At 37.2% G+C, this 18,854-nt stretch overlaps 2 protein-coding genes across 4 annotated transcripts; both read right to left on the reverse strand.

The window, feature by feature from the left end:
• Window positions 1–870: 870 nt before the first annotated feature.
• Window positions 871–7,872, reverse strand: LOC114524670 (lysosomal alpha-mannosidase-like). The gene is made up of 6 exons (XM_028545819.1): window positions 6,866–7,872; window positions 6,577–6,765; window positions 5,663–5,836; window positions 3,131–4,040; window positions 1,451–2,210; window positions 871–1,063 (listed from the first exon to the last, which is right to left on the reverse strand). The coding sequence occupies exons 1-5, from the start codon at window positions 7,826–7,828 to the stop codon at window positions 1,453–1,455; spliced, it is 2,994 nt and encodes a 997-aa protein (XP_028401620.1). The 5' UTR covers window positions 7,829–7,872; the 3' UTR covers window positions 871–1,063; window positions 1,451–1,452.
• Window positions 7,873–8,256: 384 nt separating this feature from the next.
• On the reverse strand, window positions 8,257–18,702 carry LOC114524483. Of its 3 annotated transcripts, none has more exons than XM_028545574.1 (20): window positions 18,510–18,702; window positions 16,166–17,572; window positions 15,790–15,868; window positions 15,628–15,690; window positions 15,261–15,316; window positions 14,825–14,913; window positions 14,637–14,713; window positions 11,922–14,152; window positions 11,676–11,761; window positions 11,515–11,563; window positions 11,337–11,435; window positions 11,097–11,161; window positions 10,794–10,918; window positions 10,545–10,668; window positions 10,330–10,357; window positions 9,872–10,041; window positions 9,633–9,700; window positions 9,453–9,553; window positions 9,206–9,335; window positions 8,257–8,607 (listed from the first exon to the last, which is right to left on the reverse strand). In XM_028545574.1, exons 1-20 carry the CDS (start codon window positions 18,613–18,615, stop codon window positions 8,562–8,564), a joined length of 5,199 nt encoding a protein of 1,732 aa, XP_028401375.1. In that variant the 5' UTR covers window positions 18,616–18,702; the 3' UTR covers window positions 8,257–8,561. The 3 variants fall into 3 exon arrangements, 2 of the variants coding, with proteins under 2 accessions (XP_028401375.1, XP_028401374.1); XM_028545573.1 differs by having other exon boundaries at window positions 18,471–18,702; XR_003687102.1 differs by lacking the exons at window positions 8,257–8,607; window positions 9,206–9,335 and having other exon boundaries at window positions 9,462–9,553; window positions 9,633–9,695; window positions 18,471–18,702.
• Between the last annotated feature and the right edge of the window lie 152 nt (window positions 18,703–18,854).

An 18,854-nucleotide genomic window follows, 5' to 3' on the forward strand; every position in this document is an offset into this window, starting at 1 on the left:
AACTATACATATTCGTATTGTTGATTGTTCGCACCCACTTTTACTTTGTCTATTCAGTCTACGCCATAACTCTTGTCATTTTCTCTTCAGCCCACCTCGGCTTTAAATAATGACCGGTAAAAAAAGGTCCTAAAAGGAACCTATTAATATCTGGGTCTGGAGCTTTTGTCCCATTTACCTTTGACCAAATGACCCACACATTCCTACGTAACACCGCCACAGCAGTATGTACTCACATTATACATCTAAAGCCGTTGTTGAAGGAACTAGAGTTTGGTCCGAAATATCGATCCTGAACCGACTTGACTCGAAACTCAGACTCAGACTGTGATAAAAGACATCTAGCTACAGCCTGGTTTAGACGCCGTAGACGCCTGCTCACCAGCCGAATTTCTGTTAAGTACCTCTTGTTCATTTTCATAAACTTTAGCCCATGATCGATAAGCTAGCGCTACCTCCTCCGCAGGCTCTTTTCGGGAGAAGCTAGCGTATAATCCAGGCCTATGATTACCACGGCTCAGTCTGGTACGACCTTTAACCCCGGATTTTTTCCCGATAGTAATATCGTTATAAAATAATTAAATTTCCTTTGGCAGAGTTCATTACATTTTTATCTCACCACACATGCCCATCCCTGGACGCCCACTTGTTCCGATGAAATTCTAGAACTATCCAACAGCAAATTCTTTTGTTTGAACGCTTGACATGAATATGTATCAAATAGGGGCAAACGATACATCATGTTGGATGTAGTTGGATGAAAGAGGGCTAAAAATTTGGGACATGTGACTAAAAAACGCTGACTACTTTGACTAGTTCCTTGTAACTCGTAATTTAATTCTATTCAATCAATCAAATACGATAGGTTGAGAGGCTATATGCCTAAAGTACCAGGGTTTATTTCCAGTTTTATCTATAAATTTCATAATTGATCAAAGAGTAAAAACACATTGAGATCTCATTCCCGACGCTTTATATCTAGTATTTAATTCATTAATACAGAAATATTAAAAGGTTTTATTATATGGCAAGCGTCACTTCCAAGATGAAAAACAGAGAAAATCTGAAAGAAAGAGGCACAAATAAATGCTCAAGAGAAAATTTAATTGCTTTTACTAATAAGACGTCTCCAGACAGTTTAGGTAAACTAAATAATTCAATATTTTGTTTTGTTTTTATCCAATGCTGACTTCAGTTCACAAACATTACGAGATGCAATGGCTGTAGCTACTGTGCAATGGCTGTAGACGAATTCATGCATTTCTTGTTCGTTTTAAGTGCAAATACATGCCTTATGCCATATAATAAAGTTCTTATTAACCTCGCTTGCTCGGTCTTTAACAAGAAGACCTTACTCTTCGAAAGGTACAAAAAGACCTCGGTCCGATATTTCTCGGTTGAGACCTCGCGCTCGGTTAATAAAAAGGTTATTAGCCCCTGATTTTATTACCTTCATGCATGCTTCCATTCGATATCAAGTTTAAATGTTTTGATTTCCATTGCGTTTAAAATGACGTCGTACTTATCATTGGCATTGCGACTCGTTTCGTGTTCCGAATCTCGTTTCCAGTTTTTTGTATTTTTTCGTTTATTCTTTATCATATTTGCACTGAGGTTAAGTTCAGTAAGAGAAAGGATAGTAAAGTCTTGAAACAAGCCTTTCAGTTGAACAGTAACAGGCTTTGAAAGTTCATTATCCTCGTCTACCGCAAACTGATGTTCTAGACGCAACAACACAGCTTTGTTAAATTTTTCCAACGTCAACAGATGGACATTATCCGGTAGTGGACGAGTTAATCCACAGTAACTTCTTCCTGCTTGCTCACCGCGTAATTTTCGTTGAACTTTGTCATTACCAAGAGCCCAGCTAGGAGCTCCTTTTGAAAAAGCGAGTTGTGGTCGCAAAAATTCCGCTTCAGCAACAACGCGATGTAATTTCGCAGAATTTTTGGCGGTTTCGAGTAAAACTAAAAACCTTCCCCGAACAATAAGTCCGCGACCGTCTCGACCAGGTTCATTTAACGGTTCTCCACCAACAGCCCCATCGTTATAAAGCAATCTCCGATGAATCATGAACTCTAATGAACCATCCCTTAAACTGGCACCCCCGACAGAACGATCTGATATTATTGTCAGTTGAATTCCGGTGTCACCTTTGATATAAGCTCGACTATTTACTGGGTAATAGTTTCCTGCTACGGGTTCTGCATCTAGAATAAAACGAGAACTCCAGTTTTATTAGAGTAACGTTGCTTGACTTGCCAACTGCCAAGTGGTGGTGCAATCAAACGCTGCCACTTTGCAGTGTAAATCTATTAAGGTCAGGGAATTTAAAAACTTTAAATTTCTAGCTTCGGAAACCGTATTCAGTTTTGTAATTTATGAGTATTAGTTTCCAGTATTGCACGCTACAGTACATGTTATGAAGTTAAAATCATGAAGAAAATTGTACATCCGTACTATTTCACATCGGTGATAAAGACGTGCTCAGTGCCCACGATAATTACGACAAAATGGAAATTAAGTGGCCGAGTGGATGATTACCTGACATGAGATACCTGAAGATTTACGACGTGACAGCTCGGCGACGCGCATTAATCACATTTTTCATGCATAGAAAAAATGAATATTTGTGGTCGCAAGTATATATTAGACATCGTCGCTGTTTTTCACCTAAAGCCGTTATAACGTCTAACGTCTTTTGACCAAAGTGAAAGTTTGCTGCGACATAAGAGGTTTAACAATAAGCAGACAAAGTTTTTACCGAAATTTGCTCCCCTATCAAATTGACGAGTGTCAAGCATTGAATCCATTAAGCAATTTTAAGTGTTTTTTTCTCAAGTTGATTGTCACTGCGTCGTCGAGCGTCTGCATCGTAGATCTTAAGCAGGCATCTTAAGCTAAGGATGTTATGCTTTTTGAAGTTTCCAGGGTTGGGTCATTTCCATAAGGCTTATAGAGCTACATACTCGCCCTGGTAGCTTCATTATTTAAATCCATGATATTGAACCCTTTTCGCATACCTGTTATATTCAACACATTTTCAAGAGCACAATAAAATAGGTCGTGTTACGATGCTGTACACATAATCATTTGCTTGTTTATATGATATTATAATTGATCAACTTACTTTCATATGACCAGGTGGGACGAAAATCACGTTTCCTCGTTTGCATTTCACGTCCATTTGCATCCGTGTAGAATATACCATTAGTCTTTAAATTTGTATCAAATCTTGATATTACCTCCATACCAAGTGCACCGCGAGACATTGTGATTGGTCCAATGGTGTATTCAAATTCTGCATACGGTTTATTAGAATACAACCTAACAACCTGGCTAACCCAAGGATTGAAAACTTGTTGGATCTCTTGTACAACACTGTTTTTGACTATCGCTATTTTTGCATGGTTATCAAAGCTAACATTAAAAGCTTCACTGGAGTTTGGCCTGAAGACATAGGCATTGGAAGCTTGATCACTCACTTTGTTCCCGACACTGGAATTATACCAAAGGAATTGCTGATCGACTGATTGTTTGATGCTAGAATCCAAATTTTCAATTTCAACAAGACGACCATTTTTGGTCGAAAACGTCAACCGAAGATGTTTGTTTGTGATGACAAGATAACCTGTACTCTTTGCGATGAAAGAAACCTTTTTTGATTTAGATTTTATTAAATTTGAGGTGATATTAACTTCATACATACCCAAGCCAAGTGGTGGTAAATTCACAACAGGAAAGACCAACTCGTACGAAGCGTTACCACGTTCACCTCGAATAATCCTAGTCACTTTTGTTACGGGTTGTATCGAAAACGACACTGGTTCACCATCCGGGCCATAAACCACCATAGACCTACTGGATACTGGAACTCGAATGTTCGTCTCTATTGGTCGAGCAATTGGGTTGTATACAGCAATAATAAAAGTCTTGGAGGTTTCTGTAGCAGAACAAGCACTGACATTGAGGTAATCACAGAAAGTGTATTCATAACTTTCCCTTTGGATCAATTTGTTCAGGGTAGAGTTGATAACCATCTACATGTGACGTAGATAATATATTTTGATAACGGGTACAATGATAATTAGAAGCATTCCTTAATTAAACTAGCTTAATTTACTTAGTTTAATTCATTACGAGACATTATCAGACAGTGACAATAGCTGATGTAGACGAGTGATATAAAATAGGCGGTTTATTTAAGAGGTTTTTTAATTTAATGTCTGCTGTTTTTTTGTATATTTATATCAGAGACCCTAGAGCCAACAAAGTGATAATCACTTCAACTGAGCTATACTGATTGTCGTTATGACGATATGCGTAAAATATTTCACACAGGTGACGCGGTGTCTCAGTAGACGTGGACCCCCCTCAAATCTACTAGCGAATATGCACTTATGGAGGTCTTTATTCATTAAGAAAACTGGACTTCTTGCTTGCTTTATGATTGTATTTAATTTATTTCAAATATCGTACGAAGGGTTTAAATCATCTAACATCGAACGAAGATTGTAGATAAAAAATATCCAGTGCATATAAATTAAAATTTAAAACCTTTATTACGAACACCGTTTCCTGGTATTTTTAGGCAAAGCTTGTTATTTTGGTTCGTGAATCTACATGATATAATGATATGATCAATAATTTCATTTCATTATAGATTATGCCCAACTATTCGTAAAAATAATCCCCTTTAATTCCCAATTTGGAATTGGATACATAATTTCTACACTTCTGTTTGAATCTGCATGTTATTATAGATTCTAGATATAAATCAGCAATTCGAAATCTGCTGTGACGCTGGGTAAAAATGTTTCATAGCAGTACCCGAAACATTTACAGATTGCTTGTCATGCATATGAAATTTTATTCAACCCAGTCACAACTAGTAACGTCGAGAGAGCGGTAGGAGGTACCCCGGGGCCCGGGACTACTCCGAATGTACTCTCCTTATACTTTATTTTGATCAGTTTGATCAGTTCCAAAAGAGTGCTTTTTTAATTCCAGGAGGGGGTGAAAAGCATTTGGGAGGGAGAATGTTTGTATAATTATACACTCGTAATTAAATTTGATTTAAGGTCTAAGGATAGCCGCTTACGGTAAGCGCCATTGAGGCGCTATAGAAATATTTAATTTCCCCCTTGCTTCGCAATAAACTTTATTACCTCAAAATAATGTTTTATGCAAATTATTCGGGGAAAGGCAGCCCCTTGTTGCTACGGCCCTGAATTTAGCCATTCTCGGGATTCGGGACCCGCCTAAACTCTCGACAGTCTGTTGCAACTTGTCTAATAATGCCAAAAAACGATTTTAGCGTTGCATTTACAAGCTATCTTCATATGCAATTATGATTGCTAAGTACAACTGTTAAGATGTCATTCGGCAAGCAAGCATTGTAATGACTAGTTGCACAAAGCAATAACTGACTGCATAATTCACGTAACAACAATTTGCTTTAGAAATAATTAACTTGCACACTTTAATAAAAGCATCTTAATTCGCGATTGCATGATTTATTAGGTAAGGAAAACATCTAGAAGAGGGTGTAAATAGATTTCTATTAACTATGCATATAAACTACGTGAAAAATGAAATTTTGATTAGAAACAGAAGACTACTACTTTTCTACTACTAATACTCAAGCTAGTGTATTGTATACCTTGCATTGTTTAGCTCCAATTGCCAGTCGTTTGGCATAATCATTTACAACATGTTGTTTTTCTGTTCCAGTTACCGCATCGTGATGTTGAGCTACAGCCATTGCATCTCGTAATGTTTGTGAACTGAAGTCGGGATCATGAAGATTGCCCAGGACTTCAAGTTGTTTACATACCTGATGTTAGGAAAATGTTTATTAAAGTTGATTATTGAATTGAAGGTGAGTGATGAAGGCTGTTGGTGCTGCCTGTAGGGCTTTTGGAGTGACGAACGTCGGTGAAGATGATAGACGCTCAGGCTGTCAAGACGTTAGCCAACACCAACAACTTGTTCTTTTAGTCGGTCAATCAGGGACGCCAAAAACATGTTGGGCAGCACGGGCAGCTAGTTGCCCCCTTGCGGCGTCGTTGGCCATCGTTCAATCAGGCCGGCGTCCCTGCGGTCAATACTACCCTAGCCTTATATAGAAAGAGCATCCAGTGTGCAAAGTCTAACTTTTGCCTTCGTCAGTAAAGTAAAAATGATCGCGAAAAGACCCAAAACATGTTGTCACGAGAATACCTTAGCCGACGTAAGCAATTCGTCACATTTTCCGGTGTGCAGGTAAGTGAAGTAATCGGCCTGGGGCCGGTTGTTTAAAAGCCGGTTAGCTTTCATCAATTTTTTTAATCGCTTGTTTATGATGTTGAACACGTTTTTTCATAAATATTTTGTGGATCAATAGAAGTCTTATTTTGTAAAGACTTAAAAAACAAACAGCGGTGCAGGAGCACATAAACCAAAACAGCGGAGTAAGATTTAACCCAGGGTTAGTGCTAAACGTACAACCGGCCCATGAATGCTACTATTGCTACAGTAACAGCGGGATGCCAAGTTTTCACTTAAACTCTTAACTGCTGAAAATAGCATACATACCTGCAGTAAATTGTTACTTCTTCTGACATAACCTTTAAATGCAGGTCTGCTGGTGAAATATCCAGACCAGTAACAGTGCAGACAATTGGCATAAGGGAAAAAATCATCTTTCTTCAATTCCAATTCAATTCCTTTTACTGCATCAATATAATTTGATGGTGTTGAGTAAAATACATTCACTCTTCCATCCTATAAAAAATATAATCAATTATCTATCACCTGTCTATATGGCACAAAACATTTGGAGTAAGTTATAAAGAGTAACTAACTATTATTATAAAGAAAATACCTTATTTACATAATCAATTAATTTATCCAAGTTCTTAAACCACATTTCAGCATTTTGGTAATTAAAATCATCTCCCATTGTGAGCATAATATGTCCTGACTTGTAATGTAGTGCTTGTTCACATGTTTCATTAATAAACAATTCCACTCTCTCTTTTACATTGTTATCAAATAACTGAGGGTCATCTTGAATGGGTGGGTCATCACAAAGTATGTCAAAGCAGAATCCTTCCAGTGGACTATAACCATGGTATAAAACTCCTGTAAAAATTTCTGAGGCTTTACCAAGACTTTTGCTACCCTGCCACATGAGTTCCATCCTTTGTTCTTCAGTTCGCTTTTCCATATCTGCATGATGTATTCGAGAGAAGAAAAATCCTTCAAAAGACATTTGTGCAAACAAGGAAGCCTGTTCGGCTGAGTGACCAAAAGTGTCAATATGCCATGCAACCCGTGGTTGAGCTTTTGAGCCAAAATTGTTTGCAATAAATTGTAATCCATGGGTCATTTGGTCAATAATAGCATTATAATGAGTTGTTCCTTCATCATTCATGCACCAACCTCCGTTAACAAACTCCAACTGACCTCTTTCAACTATTGCTTGGACCTGTGCTTGCATTGCAGGGGTCTGTTGGACCCACCATCTTTTAAAGAACGCCATTTCCACATAGATGAAACGCCTCAAGGGGTTAGAATCTAAAGCAGGTATCACTGAATCAAGAATATATTGCACACCAGCTCTCTGAATGCTATTGTTGCCCCCATAATAATACTGATCAACAGTCTTCAGCCAGCCTACATCGTCATGCGTATGAGGTACAATATGGACTTGTAATACCTCGTTAGCATTTCTAGATTTTTCGGCGTAATTGCTGCAAACGAAAGCAGTCCCAGGACGAATATAGAACACCGAAGAAGCAAGAAATAATATTAAAATTCCACCTGATACACCAGACGCAAACATAATGATGATTGTCAAAACTATGAAAAATATTACTTAAATTTATAACCTCGATCAAAATGCTTATCACGTAGTACCAACACGGAAGTAACTAACAAATCTGGTTGTAACGTGATTTCCCGAGCAATAAAACTCATCAGGAGGCCAATTCAAAATATAAAAATCGTGGCTTGCGTGCCGGTTTCTTACCTGCCCATTTTTAGTAGCTGTATCGCTTCCTAAGCTGGTCAAGCTTAGTGTTAGAGAAATGTAATATTAAATGAGCATACAAAGCTATGGGTTTCATTGCAATCAATTTTCGTACATGGGTACGAGCGCCTTTGACAAAATGGAAATAAGGGAATCACAGTTCTTTCTTGACATCTTGTACTCTCTTAGTCTTGACTTTAGATTTTGATTTTTGTATAAATATTTCGATTTCAACATACATTTAATTACAAAATTCATTCATTCGTCAAATTTACATTCATTTTGGTTAAAAAATTTCTCGCAATATCGTTAAAAAAGTGGTATGGTCTTTCGTGCATGGTATACTTAATATTTTACAAGAGATTGGAAGGTGTACGTACAGAGTAATTATGTCAATTATAAAAGAGAGATATATACACATTGCGTATTGTCCCCATATATACAATGCGAAAAAAGCACGTGGTGCTTTCTGTAGTGTAAGTACGAAATTTAAAACTAGTTATTTCGTTTTCTTCTCATCCAGGACTTGCACACTCAACATTTTTGACTAGTTGAGAAAAACTCTATATAGCCCACTATTCAGCTCCTCGTATCTGTTGAACAAAGAAAAATAATTATTTTGGAATTCTGTTTTATATAAATGACATACTAAAGTTTTTCATATAATACTACCCACTGGTATAATTTCTCACCAAATGTGGTATAACAACTAAGACCTAACGTTCTTCGATTGCATTATAAGACAGAGAGATGGTATAACAGATCAGTTTATATACTAAACTCCCCTGACGAAAACCCTTTGGTCGAAACGTCGAAAAGGGTTTTTTCCCTTCATTTTAGGCAGTTATTATACCACGTTTTATGAGAAGTTACGTGCTGATAAATATCACCAATCTACAAATATCTAAACATGATACCATGCACCAACAAATATGCATGGTCCTGCCCACTGCTATACTGTATTTCACCATTGCATGATTAACGATATGAATATATATGAAAATATCCAGTAAATCAGTGATAAAGCACACCGCTTATTGATATGGTACACTAACCAGTATAACAAGAACTTCAATGTTTCGAGTCGATTCAAAATGTAAGACCGTCACCTTCGGTAACATTTGCGTCATTCCAAAAAGCAATCTATCATTACGACATCTATCTTTTGTCATGAACGAATGTAAAATGTACCTGTATCCTTTTCGCTTAAGATAGTCCATGACGGCAGGTTTTATACGTGGTTTGCCATCACGACTGCGGTTGCCACGACCAGTTATGACTTCAACATATGATAGCGAGCGTTTATTAGGGCTTCTCCGCTCTATATAAAAGGTTTTTTCCGTTGATTAACACAGGAGGAAGATATTGACTAAAACATGACTCCAGCCTGTATCGTAAACGCTCACTCAAGTTTAATATCAATACGAAGATGGTTTACCATTTCTTCTTTCTTCTAAAACGTTTTCGAGGACTTCAATAGCTTCGTTTACATGCAGTTCGTGAAGATCTAACGTGTTGGTGTGCATCAAGTCGTTATTTCTGAAAATATCATCAATTAAATAAACATTTTTTTTTCAAAATCTGACGCAGGTTGTATGAAAGACTACGCAAGACTGACCTGCTTTCTAAAATCTTCTCTGCTGCTCGACGATTGGCTTCTTTATTCTTTTCACCATGACTTCTAGCCTTTGAAAGGAACAGATAGAACTGACTGCGAGTTACAGGGTTTGATAATGATGAAATATTACACATGCATGGGTCAGAATTAATTTTAAGAATTAGAATTCGTAATGGATTAAAACTTACTTGTCTAAAAATTCAGATTGTTAATCACTATAAACAATCCAGTCGACTGACCTGATCAGCATAAACTTTAGCGAGCTCTCCTTGTTTTTTACTGTAGGCCAAAGCTGCTTTCTTTATGCATTCATTTCTCAATTCATAATGTGTCTGGGCTTCAGCACGGTAATCTTGGTATGATGGATCATGAAAAGACTGAAAATTACCATCCACTTCACTTTGATACTCTAAAAACATATCAAGATTACTAAGATCTTCACATTTAACCACTCAGTTCAAACCAGTTGCAGTTGAAGGTTTGAAATCTGTGTAAAACAACTTTTGTGACCCGATATTGTGAGAAGATCGTTCAACCCGGCCTTTTCGTCGATGAAATCTTTTGAAGTAACCTTGAAATGAAAGTTTTTGTACGGTACATACCGACCGAGACAAGTTGATAACAAATTTACAACATGTCCTTCTCGATAAAATTATACAAGGCTCCTGTAAGGAGCAGACTATTCTGCAGAACATACCTGATGAACTCTGTGATGTAGAGTTAGCCTAAAGATTAATTATAAATAAATATGTTTTTAACAAAAAATTGTTCGTGAGAGACCAAGATTCAGGGTTTATGTAGAGTTGTTGCAATCTGGCTTAACCTGGTTTTGCCCTTCTTTATTATAACAATGCATTTGCATGGTTTAGATATTTAGTACTTATACCTTATCAAGATAAATATTCTTCAAACCTGTTTCTTATTGGAGGAATGATTAATTGTGAACGACTGGTCCTGAATCAAAGCCGTGGGTGTTTGAGTAAGAGGTATTCCACATGATGACTGCACTTGGCGTGTGGTTGTATCTAGGTCATAACTACAGACAAAAGTAGGTTGGTACATTTGGTGGCAACTGGCAACCCTTACCAAACCGCGCAATAAATCCAGATAATTATATTGGCATTCGAAATTGATTATTGTAATCAACATTAAAGCACTTACTTATTGGCTTGAAATATTTCATTAAGAGAAACTTTATCAATATTGGGGAACATTCCATGTAGTCGACTTCTTTTAAGCTTTGTCGACAAATCAAGTTGCTGCTCAAGGAATCGTTTCTCTATTTCCTATAAAAATTATTGAAACACCATAATTTACTCTGCTGTCAGAACAGCTGGTTGCCATTCATCAGAACTAAAACCTGCATATATGCTAACTAGTACAAAATTATATATATAGCTATAGTTTGTGCACAATATCTGTATCGCAGTTGCCTTGGTTATAGCTAACTACATCATGACTAACCTGGTCTGATTGGCTAACATGAATTGCAAGCTGTTCATCCATAATCTCTTTAAGGGAAACTGGTTCTGAAGCGACAAAAGATGACTATAAAATGGTACGCATTGCCTCTGGATACAATCGGTCAAACTCGCAAGGGTTTTTTCAAAGTGCATGGGTACGAGGTTGTAGTGTCTGTTGTCAATTCCGTTACTGTATCATACCAGCTGGAATTATATGGGTGTTTAACCTTATGGATCATACCTGGTTGGGGTGCAACAGGCTTTTCAGGTTTCACCGGGACATCCTCAGGGAGATAAAATTGTCGTGATTGTGCCTTGTATTTTCTTCTCATATTACCATCTGCAAATAAAATCCATACACACTCAGAAACAGTTATGTTTCCTTCCTTCATTTCAATAATCTCATGCATATTACTTACCTGGAGATGATTTCTTAAAGACTTCGGTTTTCTTTCCTTTGTTCGTTGCCTGACATAAATGTTTAGATAAATCTTAAAAATGCTACAAACTCACACTGATTACCCTGAAAATACGATAACAAAATAAGCGAAGTAATACAAATTACAGTACAATATAATACCTGGACAGTCTTTCTCCATTTAGTGTACAGAGTTTTTGCGAAATCTTTGTCAATTTTAATGCATCGGGTACTCTCAGACAGAGGATCTTAAAACACAACATATATAACAACACAAAACATATAAATGATTAAAATCAAATCCATCAGGTGATTTCAGCATTAGTGAATACGACTCAAAACACACACGCACATATACAAAAAGGATAGTCTACGACTACAAGAATATTAAAAAATTTAAACACGTACCTTTTCCACTAACACCACTGAATGCCCCGAACATCTCAAGCAACTGCAATGCCAAAGCTGGATCAAGAGTCAGTTGAAGAGAATCTACAGAAATCTCTTGAAATTTCCTAGGAGTACTTGATGAGGATATTGGGGATTCCAATTTCATGTTGAAAGATGAATTCCGATTTTCTTCGGGTGTTTTCAAATTACCACTGGTATCTTGGATATGATTTTCTGCTGAAGTTGATCTCAGTAAACTATTATCGAAATTGTTCATTGTTGACTGCTCATGTTGAGTATCATTGTAATCATCTAAATTACACTCCAGTAGACACTCGACAGTTTTTACTAAATCTTCATCGCACGAATTAAAAAACGACTTAAGTATATCAATTTCACTATTTGGAAAACAATCTTTTAAAAAATTGATAGGATCCAGAGCATCTTCTTTTCCCGTACTCGGGAATCCAGAAACACGAGATTGTCCAGAAACACCACTTTCCAAATCAAAATCAACATCTTGAAAATTTTCTTTGCGAGTGTTAGGGACGGGAGCATCTGCGGCATACGTGTCAGAACTTTTTCCATAATCAGTCTGGTTTAGTTCAGTTTTGGAAGACCCCAAAGCATTACGGACATCGGTTGCAATCGGACTATTTTTACAAGGGTGTTCTTGATTACGCCTCACAATACCAGTGCCGTTTCTAGACGCACCAGAATCAATACCAGAATCTCCCTCGTTACTTTCACTATGACAATGCTTTGCGTCACGCTTTGGGACATTCAGTCCCGTGTGTGAAAGGACTTCAGAGTTTGGATTCACAACTAGATCCGGAGAGCTTGTTTGGATTAAAGCATCAGACTGATCACGTTCTTGCACACCAGAAGAAGTGGTTGCTACAGTTTTAGTTGGTATATCTAATACACTTGAACTTGGATTGCTTTGTGTATTACTGATGGAAAGTAGCGAATCGAAATCAGTTCCCGACTCAAGGTTTCCAGTATTATTGTTCTCGCTGGATGTAATTCCACGTTCTTCTTTTCTGTCAAAAAAGAGAACTTCATGTCCAACTCTGATAGTTGATTGCAAATCAGTATCCGGCAAAAACATTTCGAATGAAATCTTCTTAGCTTCAGCAGTGTTTTGTTCAGCAGAACTAAAAGCAATATTTTCATTATTCCGAGTTGAAGGTAAAGATGGTTGGTTAGCTGGGCAAGATGTTATGATGGCTTCATCTTGTTTATTAATGCTGTCACTATCGCTTTCTTCATCTGCACTATCAGAATGATATATGTCCGTATCTTGTTCTATTCTTGTGGTGACTTCACATTCCTCCTGGTCAGAAATGACTTGAGTTTCCATCACTCTCTCATTCTTTGATTCTAGCAGACCAGGTTCTATCATAGCCATCCTTTCATAACCCTCTGTGTCAGTCGAGGTTTGGTGATCGCCTCCAGGATCTTCTTCTTTAACGGTTGGGTCCGGATTATTAAATAAACTGTTAATAGTATCCTTGATTTCCACTTGACCATCAGACGCGGAAACGTCACCACTTAGCTTATCACCACCGAAACTATGTTTATTTTTTGAGTTATCATTCCCTTCGTTTAAGTCCATTTCGTCACCACGTGTGTGCCTTGGATTAACAAACTTTGATTCGCTATTCTTGAAGATTTCCTGTAAATTTGAATTGCTTTCGTTAGAAGATGTTTCACGTGCACACACATGATTTATTCCAGTTGTGGTTTGCTCGTTCAAAACCAAAGCATCACAATTCGATTCAGTATCCAATTCCTTATTCTCATGAATATCTGCAAATTCTTGCGCACTATCACTCGGCTTCCCTGTTGTGTTATTTAAGCGTTGGTCAGTATGTTTATTATCTTGTCTATTGTTTTCTTTCGTACCATCGCTATCGCCAAGCAAACCCATAGAATTATGAACCCCTGAAAAATTCGCCGACAAGGCAATCGTCTTCTTAGTTGTAGCTGTTCGTTTTGTCTGCCCTCTCGGAGGCTTTCCTTGGGCCTGCTTAGAAACTGATTTTGACTCCATCCGCGAATGTTGTTCTTCTGTGTTGGATGGTTTACTTCTTTTTAACGCATGTCCAAGTTCTTCTCCATCTTCAGGTTTCGGAGTTATGACTGGCGTCGATGGGGAGTTGACAATTCTTTCAACAGTTACATTCTTCTCATATCGCTCTAACATTCTTTCTAAAGATTGTAATGAAACACCATGCGTATTCCTCCTAAATAAAAGGAACGTATAGTCAATACACATGCAAGATGAAAGATACTTGACATTGTGTCAACGAAAACATTGATGCATGAAAATAGTTACAGTGCGGGAAATAACAGAAATTATAGCAATAATGCATATTGCAACTCTGAGTTACTAATCCCGGGCAAGCTGAAAAAAACTAGTGTGGTCAAGCTATAATTTCTCAGCTTGCAGTAACTTCAGAGGTAACTAGATTAGCACCACCACAAGAACAAAAATTAGTCGACTTAGAAGGTCTGTAAATTCACAACAAAACTAGGTTTTACCCAGGGTTGACTCATTTTAAATTGTATCATATTTTGATCCTAAGCTTACCCTTATTACAACAGTCAGTCACAGACCTAAACCCGGAACTGCGAACAAAAAACTGCTGGGGGCAACTGGGCTACCTACGATTTCCTGCGAGGACACAGGTAAACTAATATTTTAACGAAAAAACTGAGAAGTTATGCCTTTCTAGTTCTTTTATATTCCATTTCCACCAAGTGTCTGGTTCTTTGATATCAATTTTATATCCACACTTTAAGCCCTAAAAAGAAAATATTGGACAATTTCCTCCAGTCATATAAAAGATTTCAGTTTCAGCGTCATAATAAACTAAGACAAAAGCTTTTCAAGGTAAAAGGAAGAGTTTTCTTACAATTAAAACGTATGGTCGCATTTCCCAGGCTTCAGTATTTGTGTTATCAACGATAAGAGGAGACAATCCTGCTTCCATAAATGCTTTTGCTAAGAAAAAAAACCCAACAAATACCAATAAACGTTTTCACATAATAATTAATTCAAATGTTTATGTTCATGAAACCACAATTAAGACGAGAAATTATAAGATTATAGCAATTAAAGTAATAAGATATAGAAAATTTCACGCTATGAAGAATGAAAATGACTCAGGTGACCGCGTATACAAGTCATCACCGCTTTACGTTCATAATAGAGCGATGGCCGTAGTAAACGTGCATGACCTTCAAAAATTTTAATAAACCCACGAAGAACTTGTTAACATGCAGTATCAATTTGTTTGAAATAGCAATCAGTAAATCTAATTTCCAATTTAAAATAATACGATTACTTACCCCTTCCTTGGTTCCACTCGTGAGCTGCAGTCAAATCAACAGGGTTAAAACAGTATCTACAGAGACAGATATTTACCAAATTATCAACCCTTGGGCGCGAACCAAACGTAAGATCCTCGACCCCACGTTCCGTTCATTGCATTTTCAACTACTTGATTAGCAAGCAATGAATAATAATATAAACCATTTAAACCTTTTATCCATAAACATCCTTTGTTACAACATGTAATTTAGGACTTCGTGGGGATTGGAAGATATTGATGACAAAATCAAAATACATGCGTCTCCCAAGACCTATGGTATCCCCCATAGAAACTGATAGACATGAATTTCTATGGTATCCACATGCATTAATAATAGCACTCACTTGTTTCCTTTTTCGAAATAATCATCAGTAGAAATGATCATACCACCTTTTGCGGCCAATTGTCTAAGGAACAAAGAAGGCTTGGGATGAGTTGAATATGACAATATTCAACTATAGTCAAATATGAAAAGCGAAGGAACACAGATCTTCCTAAATAGCCACCTTGCAAAAGTTGATTTTCCACTTCCAGGCAATCCACGCAGTAATGTCAAAGATTTCACTTCGGGCAATGTCGGTTTAGCTAACGCGAAAAGGAATGAAATTAAGGACGTGTTTTACAAAACTAAAGACACACTTGAGTGAATCCCTACTAATGTGGATGACATCAATTAAATTGTCGAATGTTGTAATCTAGCAATCAAGGCTGGTACTTTCGTTCACCATTTTGGCTTCATTCAATTTCAATTTAAAAATGAATACTGATAAAACTAACCCTTGCTATTTAACGCATTGTACAAGCTTGGTATGTAATTTTCATTAGTACCTTTAATATATTGTACTTCAACGACCATTAATACACGAATGACTTACACTGTACCTTGCCTAAATGATTGGTGACTATTATTTCCTCTGACCACGTCATTAGATTCTTTCCCGTTGTTCTTGGAGTTTGGGGGATGAGAATGATTTGATACCTTGGTTGCATTTGCTGGTGTTGCTTGTCGATGCCCTTTGTTGCCACTCGCAAGCGACGCTCTAGGGTGCAGATGAGGTCGATGTATCGGGCTTGTTTCGGGCATAGCCGCTCGTAAGGAGTGGTTTGAAACCTTACTGCTATATTTTACGGTGGATGTGGTTGGGAAGTTAGGTTCCTTAATTCCATGAGTTGGTCTAGCACTGTTAGTTCCTTTTCTACCATGCCCAATGGTGGTTGGTATAGGATCATTCGGTCCATTTATACCATTTGCTGGTGAAGGGTGGTTAGGTCCTTCACTAGTTGGTGCGGAAAGGACCGACGTGGCATTGTTATATCTTCTAGAACTAGTGGCTACAGTAGTCCCTTCCTCGGGATGATTAGCTTGTGACGAGGTGATTGGTTCCTCCTTGTTAGCAACAGCTACAGAGGTTGCTTGGGCAGGATAATTACGCATTTTAGCACTATTTGTCCTGGATTTCGCTGATAGAGGATTGTTAAAAGCTCTGAGATCTGTTTCCACAGTTGCTGGGTGGGTAGTTGTTGGATTGAAATGACGAGGTGCTGGTGTAGGATATCGTGGTGTAGGATATCGTTGGTGCTGGGTTGGTCTCTGGTACTGCCCAGACGGCGTGTTTCCTCGCGTTTGAACAAACTGATGAGAGCGTGGGGTTGAAGTAAGATTCGAAAAATATCGCGCTTGGTTTACAAAATATCGATTCGGTGGTAAATTAAACTGAAGTTCAAATGGATGCGGGCTATTTGTTCTTTTACTATTGTGTATATTCACTGGGTTGTTATCATTGAATGACTGGTTTTCGCTATTCTTGTTCCTTAGAGAGTTTTTACTACGATTCTGTTGGACCTTACCAATACTTTTATCATCAACACTTTCATTTTTTCCACTTCTATCAATACGACTAACAGAATCGAGTTGTTCATTGATATCATCATCTGAGACATACAATTCATCTTCATAAAACCTATCACTTACTTTCCTAGGTTCTACTTGTGAAGGGTTTCTTGGTGGAATAGGATCATAATTTGGAAACATTGGCCTGGCAGTACCAGAGACAGGATTTCGTTTGGGTTTTGGAACAGGGAACTGTGAATTAGGTAACGATATAGAGGAGCCTAATTGATTTTCAGTAAAATCTTTAGTGTCAGGATGAAGATATTGGTTCATATCAGGCAAAGGAATGTCAACTGGATCGATATCATCAAATTTACGACTTGAGGAAGACATACCAACACTGTTTTTACTATTCATGCTTTCACTCAAGGTTAACAATTGCATCACTGTCTTTTCCACTATAAAAGTATAAATGTTGAACAAATCATTTAATTTAAATTCTCTGTTAAATGAATGTCAATTTCATTTTAAGTTTTCCTAATTTAGTAATGCCAAAATTAGGTTGAGTTATATCTAAAATATATTATATCAGTAAAATACTTCTTAACTTTGAAACAAATTGGTTGCCCTTATATCCTAGATGAGAGTCTACAGCACAGGGTGCAACATAAAGGTTCCATCACTATTAACTGATTTATATCGAGGATGGGATGACATGAGAATAAAGTGTGATGCACCTACATAGATAGGGATGCGGCATGCCATTCATTTCCCATTCTCACATCCCCATTCCCAATCTAAATATGTCTATATATGCCATTAATATGAATCTGCTTATTCTTAGCGCAAGCTATGTGCAAAGATGCAAAGCATCCTTCTTAAACACATGCATAAAAGAAAATTTTCTACTTTAACATATAAGTGCAGAAACCTTAACATGGAAAAAAGGCTCTTGGTCTTGGCCCAGAGGCTTATTGTCCCATAATGGTCTATTTTCACATTTATTATCCAAAAGAAAACTCTTCTTCATACTGTACATGTGTTCAAGAAGGATGTTTTGCTCTTTTAATTAGATTAAATTAATCTATTTAAAAACAATAAAGTTGTGAGGTGATTACAGGAGAGCTCAAATTATCATTAAGTACTGGTAAGAGAAGTTTCTATAATATGCTGTGCCTTCCAAAACAACAGAATAAAGGCTGAATAAATTTCATATGTAATAATTTGTTGTATTCACATGTTGTATTAAATCATTGTAATTCATTGTAATGCGAAATTCGACGGATGAAAACCAACATACGACAAATTACGGCAAGCAAATTACGCCGAAATACCATTTACCAAATACAAAATTACCATCATGAATTCTGACATTCTGTCGGTTCTGACACATACCATCGTACTGAGACTCTGTAAGAACAAGTTTAATTACATCTTCATCTACTTTATCTTTAAACATTTCCTGCATATAAACTAGCGTTGATTTCTCTTTTTCTGTCATATCGTAGAAAAAAAAGAATAGAAAAGCACAGATAACAAAAATACACCGGTATTAGATACCCGAGATAAAACGTAATTTTAAAATATCGCTGGTCCACTGGACACTGATAACAATCATAACATAAAGTATTCCAAAAGCAGCCCAAATTTGCGCAATTTGGACGCGAGAAATTTTTCGGCAAAAATATTTTCGAAAAATTTATTGCGTTCGAATTACCACGCAAATTTCAATTTTGGAGC

This window comes from Dendronephthya gigantea, unplaced genomic scaffold (genome assembly GCF_004324835.1).
Source record: "Dendronephthya gigantea isolate DGI-Jeju-01 unplaced genomic scaffold, DenGig_1.0 000031F, whole genome shotgun sequence".
Classification (NCBI taxonomy): Eukaryota; Metazoa; Cnidaria; class Anthozoa; order Malacalcyonacea; family Nephtheidae; genus Dendronephthya; species Dendronephthya gigantea.

What these genes read in the sequence shown, in the direction of transcription:
- LOC114524670 (XM_028545819.1), bottom strand. Translation starts at nt 7,828, where the DNA reads ATGTTTGCGTCTGGTGTATCAGGTGGAATTTTAATATTATTTCTTGCT. An exon ending in TAATTGATTATGTAAATAAG is followed by an intron (nt 6,766 to 6,865) that starts GTATTTTCTTTA and finishes TATTTTTTATAG; the next exon opens with GATGGAAGAGTGAATGTATT. An exon ending in TTGGAGCTAAACAATGCAAG is followed by an intron (nt 4,041 to 5,662) that starts GTATACAATACA and finishes CGTCACATGTAG; the next exon opens with ATGGTTATCAACTCTACCCT.
- LOC114524483 (XM_028545573.1), bottom strand. Translation starts at nt 18,615, where the DNA reads ATGACAGAAAAAGAGAAATCAACGCTAGTTTATATGCAGGAAATGTTT. An exon ending in GGAAAATCAACTTTTGCAAG is followed by an intron (nt 15,691 to 15,789) that starts GTGGCTATTTAG and finishes TTTGTTCCTTAG; the next exon opens with ACAATTGGCCGCAAAAGGTG. An exon ending in AATATAAAAGAACTAGAAAG is followed by an intron (nt 14,153 to 14,636) that starts GCATAACTTCTC and finishes CCTTTTATTTAG; the next exon opens with GAGGAATACGCATGGTGTTT.